The sequence below is a fragment of the Telmatherina bonti genome (assembly GCF_933228915.1).
Source record: "Telmatherina bonti genome assembly, contig: scaffold_224, whole genome shotgun sequence".
Lineage (NCBI taxonomy): Eukaryota > Metazoa > Chordata > Actinopteri > Atheriniformes > Telmatherinidae > Telmatherina > Telmatherina bonti.
Window position 1 is genome coordinate 26,222 of NW_027634795.1, and position 6,279 is coordinate 32,500.

At 38.3% G+C, this 6,279-nt stretch overlaps 1 protein-coding gene across 1 annotated transcript in view; it reads right to left on the reverse strand.

Annotated features, from left to right (window-relative positions):
- Positions 1 to 2,098: 2,098 nt before the first annotated feature.
- The window catches only part of tram1 (translocation associated membrane protein 1), a 5,169-nt gene continuing 988 nt past the window's right edge, over positions 2,099 to 6,279 (reverse strand). The window contains exons 2-10 of the mRNA XM_079264242.1: positions 6,184 to 6,279; positions 5,987 to 6,103; positions 5,832 to 5,890; positions 5,639 to 5,723; positions 5,359 to 5,429; positions 5,123 to 5,227; positions 4,868 to 5,011; positions 3,730 to 3,881; positions 2,099 to 3,586 (exon numbers count right to left, since the gene is read on the reverse strand). The exon at positions 6,184 to 6,279 is cut by the window's right edge and continues 26 nt beyond it. Coding sequence (XP_079120368.1) covers positions 3,516 to 3,586; positions 3,730 to 3,881; positions 4,868 to 5,011; positions 5,123 to 5,227; positions 5,359 to 5,429; positions 5,639 to 5,723; positions 5,832 to 5,890; positions 5,987 to 6,103; positions 6,184 to 6,234 — 855 coding nt within the window. The 5' untranslated portion in view covers positions 6,235 to 6,279 and the 3' untranslated portion in view covers positions 2,099 to 3,515. The remainder of the gene's footprint in view (positions 3,587 to 3,729; positions 3,882 to 4,867; positions 5,012 to 5,122; positions 5,228 to 5,358; positions 5,430 to 5,638; positions 5,724 to 5,831; positions 5,891 to 5,986; positions 6,104 to 6,183) is intronic.

The following is a 6,279-nucleotide window of genomic DNA, read 5'->3' on the forward strand; positions in this document are numbered from 1 at the left end:
CATGTGACCGTGCTCTCAACAAAAACAAACGGCACATTAGCAATGCAATAACTCATTTGCAAGCTTACGGTTTGCGCCGTCTATTTGAGTTTGCTGCAGAAAACACTATTGACACAAGCAGCGAGCTTAGCCAAGAAGCTAACGCTTGCTAATAAGCTAACGCCGAAGCGAGAGCCTCTGCCAGACAGACACACAACCGAGATTGAAGACCTCTTGCACTGAATCATGGATTTCACAACGAAAACACCACGTCTCGTTTTTGCGTGGAGCAAAAACGCGTGTGACTACTTACGATTTGATACTTTTGGCAGAGTCCGCGCTGTTAAATTCCGTTTACCCGAAGCAGCTCTGACCTTCGCGGTAGTGAAACAACATTTCTGCTGGCTAACTGTGCCGCCATGTTACTCCTGCTCTGCAAACCAATGCTGAGTGTTTATCTGGCTGGTAGCTGCTATCCTCCCCCACACCCAACCACATCACGGGGCTCCAGCAGTATCAACTCAGTTACCGCCATGGGGGATCGTAAGCAATCCTACGGCGGTTTACCTGTTAGGATTACGGTACTTGCAGTTTCATTAATCTGCATCACACTGTTGACATTAACAACAGACTTTACTTACTTCTACTGACTATATAAAAATCTATTATTTTTTATGTACGTTTTTTTTTTTTTTTACAATAAAAAAAAGAAAAGATCTAAAATCTGGTTTATCAAAACTACACAGTATGCACTGTTACATCAAATATAGTCTATCCAGAACAGTGGGAATATGGTTCTCAATATATTTAAATTTATGCTCATAAACATTTATGTCGTCCCATAAAATCCTGGGTATTTTTTACGAGTTTCTTTTAATCACATCACAAAAAGTGAAAATGTACCTGTTAATTTTAAGAAAATGCAAAAATAGGATTTGTTAATAACAATTGTAATAACAATTAAAAGGGATATACAATTATGACTATATCAAGAAATACACAATAGGTGTTTAAACATAAACACCATCTAATGTTAGAAGCCTTAGAAATCTTTAAGATAAAAGTGCCCTACTTATTTTGATATCTTGATTTACTGTCTGGTCAACTGTCCACGGTTCAAGCATGCATGCTGCCCACCCCTTCCTTGTTTTAACCTAAATTGTGTGCAACATCACCCCCTAGTGGCTGAAAACAACTTCTGACAGGTCTTCAGGTCATGTCCTCAATATCATGTAGATTTTAAACCAACTAATTAAATAAATAAATATGTACCCTGCTGAGAAATTTATACACGATTTAAAGATGTCAAAGGTGAATTCATTCACTGGAATGTCATTATTGATGTACTGAAAAAGGCTATGAAGGCTCTTTCCTCTTATTCTTTGGTTTTAAGTTTAATGAAAAATTTGCATAAAAACCAACATAGTGTTTTATCTTACCCCGCTAATTGCATAGGTTATATCCTGGATCTCAAACTTCAGTCCTTGAGGGCAAATATCTTGTACGTTTTAGGTGTTTCACTGGTACAACATACTTGATTTAAATAAAATGGATCCTATAACTTGCCAATTTCTGCACAATATCCAGCTAATTTAAATCCGGTGTGTTGAAGCAGGGGCACATCTAAAATCTGCAGGAGTGATCTTCAAGGACTGAAGTTTAAGATCCCTGGTGTATATATACCAGCATTTCCAGGTACCAGCTAATAACCAGAGAGATAATATGATTGTGCATTGTGCAATATGTGTGGCTTTTGTGTTTGGTCGATTTCAGTAAGATGAACTTTCTGTTCACTTGGCCGTTTGTGTTCTGCTGGTACTTCACTTTTGACTTATGCATTAACATTTGACCCGTGGGTTTTGTTGACCGGCCAGTCACTCTGTAATTTTCTTTTTAAATCAAAGTGTAACAACTTTTTGTTCAATACTTGCGAAAAGCCATCTTTGTGATCAACATGACTGGCTCAGGCCATTGATGAGAATCCTTGTGTTTTGACTTATCAGTGATGTGGTGGTCAGTCACTGTAGTGGTGGTGGCAGTTTCCAACCTCTAAGTAATTTCTGTGACACATAAGGCAAAAAGCATCATCCAAAACATAAACGGGAATAATTTTGTACCAGAACCTTTTATTTTACAGAGAAACAAAAAATCCTCAGGACAATCGAGAAACCTACTGTGTGCCTAAAACTACTTTATGGGTTTATTATTCAGAATAATTGGCATTACCTTGGTCTTAAAGTACAGTTGACTGCACTCCATAGCTTTATGGGACAGTATGCACGTAAAAGGCATATGGTTAGCAACAGTCAATCAGACTCATTTGGCACAATCAAAAGGGGGGGTTTGGGTGGAAGAGCAAAAACAAGTTATTTTCATTTGCAATCCATGCTTTTACATGTCATTTTGTCCTTTTTTTTTTTCCACCTACAGGTAAGCAGTAATTTCAAGACCAAACAAATACAGTGAAACCATTCCACTTAGACATAAAGAGGCCAGACTACACAAGACAGACATTCAGTCCTTTGCTAAAGGGATGTTTTGCCCGATATTCCCATCTCTTTCAAAGGTTTATAATTAAAAACTAAAGCACAAGGTGTCATTGACAGCTTTATAGATACAACTGTATAGATTCTATAGAAATTCATGACAAGAAATATTTTCTGTTGTGATAACAAAGCTGTTCTGAACTCCCAATGAAATGCTACATCATTTTTACATGTCCTTGCAGGTGGTTCTGCACAATACTGAACTATGTGTACTTGCTGTATACTTCCTGCTTTTCTCAGTTGTTTTTATTTATGCTCAGTCTACACAAGCTGACTGCAAATTATGTTGTGATATACCTTATTTTTCTATCAGTAGTTCTGAGTTGAGTTTGTGTCTGTGACATAAGCAGAATCATCTCTTAACAATGGACATTGTAAGACTTGAACGCAACCCCCACTCCTGGGGCGACACAAACATTACAAAGAAACGTTAACTCCACATAACGTCTGGAAAAACCCTTCAGGAGGAGGGCAGGAGGCAGCAGCGAAGAGGAGCAGAGCTTACCGTTATAAATAAAAGGAAAATAAACGGAATACGTAGTATTTCAAAGCATCAAATGACCTAAAGTGGGAGAAAAAAACAAAAAAACACTGATGTGATCATTCCTGAAACTAAAAAATTACAATCTGTACAAAACAATCTGTATCAATAGGCACTTCTTAAATAAGTTTTTTTGTTGTTGTTGTTTTTCCTCAGTTTATTTAGGTATTTGTTTTTGTTTCATTCATAATGGCACGGCAGGGCAGAGGTTGGGAATTAAAAGTGTGCTGGATGACTGGTGGCAAGCAAAGTTAAACGGCCCCTTGGAAGTCCAGCCGGGATGTCAGTCCTGTCTGGGAGGTGGAAAGACATCAGGGTCAAAGAGCTGGAGAATCCGCTGGCTGGATACAGCAACGAAGGCCTGGGAGAGATGGGCTTTTTAAGGTAAAGGGGGTGTGGAAGGTTGAGGGGAATGTGTGTGTGTTTTTTTTTAAAATGTTTTTCTTTTTTTATGAGGACTTCTCTTTTCTTGCTCTTGGTGAATCAGCTCCATGGGAGTTCACTCCATTTACACCATTGGCTAAAAAAAGAAAGGAAAAAAACAAATTAGGTCGATTTACAAAAGATGCATGTGTTTTATTGTGATGTATTTTCATTTCCAAATCAATTTTTTTGTCTGTTTTATTGCCGGTTTGCATTTTTCAACCATGTTTCTGATCTTACCTTTGTCTTTCTTTGATTTGCTCTTAGGAGGAGCTTGTTTCTTTTTCAAGGTCTGAGCTTGGGCATGCTCTCTCCATCGGCGCAGCTGAAAGTTGATAAACTTCCACATCATGAAGGCCTGTGTGAGGCAGATGGCAGCCAGGACAGTTACCCTAGCAGACAGAAAGAGACCGTTAACGCCTCAAAAAAGTTATCTAAAAAAAAAAAAAAAAGTTGTGCAATATCAACAGAAATATTACAAAAAGCTCAAAATTCTGCTGCATCCTGATTTGAGGTTTTAGATTCAGTGAAATGGTTAATCTTGCATCTCTTTTAGTACACCAGATTATTCTTTAATGAAAGTAAAGAACATAAGTCAGCCTTGTTATTATTGCAGATGGATATTATTAAATGGATATTCCAAGACAGAAGGACGAGTGTGGGCATCTTTCACTTCTTTTTTTAATTTTTTTTTTTTTATAACAAACTTTAAAAGAAAGTCTTTAAAGTATGTTGCTCTCACTGCCTGGAAACACTGCCGAAATCTCCTGAATCTAAAGCAAATGCAAGCAATTAAGGAAGAAAAACAGCCTTTAAATATATTAGGAGTTCACATTGACCAGTTCTGTCTCCATTTAGCCTTTATGTGGTGTTGAATTTTTCCATACAATTCCCTTTCACGCCCACATTAATAGTATATCTTGTCTTTGTGAACTCTTGTGTTTGGCCGGAGTACACTTGGAAAAGAGATTTGAAATCTCCTAGGAGTTTTATCTCCTAGTCAAATAAAAAGGTTTATAATGCTACTAAATAAGCAACCTTGATAATTGAAATGAACAAAACAAAAACAAAAAAAAACTTGATTTACCAAAGAAAAATTCCAAAATAAATAAAGTTAAATAGTCAAATAAAAACATAAAATGGCAAATAAATCAATAAATGTGATTTATTAAAAAAAAAAAAGAACAAGAAAACCTGTGATGTGATGCACCTTGGTGTGCATCACATCCTGCAGTTTTAATATCCATCTTTCACATTATTGTATAAAGAACATTTTATAGTTTGAGGAATTAAAAATAAAAAAAAGGCTGAGTCAACCTGCCGTTCTACAGGAATCTAATACTGGTAGGGCTTTGCTTTTCTCCTCAAATTCACTTACCGAACAAAGAGAACATTAAAGTTCCCGGCAGCCAAATCAAAGCCTTGTTTCTCAGCTGTGGAGAGGCCAAAGCCCACGGTGAGGACAGACAAGGACAGGGTGAGCAACCGCCCAAGGACAAACAAGACGGCCCATATGGTAAAACTGTCAACACAGAACAAAAGAAAAAAAAAAAAAAAAGACAGAAAGATTGTTATGGCAAAGTCAAGACTTTTTTCCCATCAGACTTCATTAATGCTGAAAACCAGAACACACCCCATTTGTCTGTTCTCGTTGCTGAAGTAGATGAGGCGGGAGAAGTGGAACAGAAGCTCGACAAAGTAATGCAACACCAGCAGGACCAATCCCAGCCGATTCAGACTGAAAGACACAAGGTGGCATCTTCAGAGACACGTCGAAACCACTAACTTTCTCCTAAAGGGAAATAAACAAACACAAGCCCCACAAAATGGCACATTTAATTTCAGGCTTGTGTAAGTGGCAGCTCTTACTTCAGAATGTAGGCGCCAGCAATGTGGCCCAGGTACAGGAAGATGTACACAAGCTGGCGTGGAATATCCTCCTAAACAGTAAACACAAAGGATAAGAGGCCCAGAACGGTCAAATATTTACAGCAGAGTGGCTCAGCACACTGATTTAAAGGAGATGGAAATGATGCGTTGAGACAATGCCACATGGCCAAGGAAGTCAAACAGGAAGAAGCCAGAAGGCCTGAAGATATGATGGGTCCAACACACACCCACAAATACGGATGCATAAAGATGCACTTACTTTCTTTGTCTTTTGGAAATACAGTTCTGGAAGTGCGTGTAACCAATAGCCCAGCTGACAGATGTAGTAGAATTTCATCTGGAATCTGAAGGAAACCAAACATGACACTCTCTGAAGAACCTGTGTGCCAGGTTTCTGCTCTGTTGATCCATAAACAAATAAAACTAATCCCACGCGTAACATTACAACTTACGGCATCAGTGTATGAGGATAGCCCTCCCACAGGCTCACCGGGCTGGACAGGAAGTTTTCCTAAAGACAAAACAAATTAAAAAAAAAAAAAAAAAAACCTTTATTGAGCTTAAAACACATGACAAATAATTAAAACCGGTTAACTTCTGGACATACAGAGAGCAGGATGCTTGCGCCCCAACCAAAGGAGAACAAGTAGAAAGCGCTCAGCTGACCCGACTCATTAAACTTGCTGTGCTTGGTTTTGGAGAAGTGCTTCTTCCTGTTGATTTTCTGCACAAATGAAATAACAATAAACAATGCAGAACTGTTCAAAAGATTTTTCAAGTCTCTTATGAGTGAAATGCACTTACGTCCAGCACATACTCCTGGATGATGGCATGCATGATGATGGCCACCAGCATGTAGAAGAAGATAGTAGCCAAGTCCTTGATGCCATGGTGGAAGTG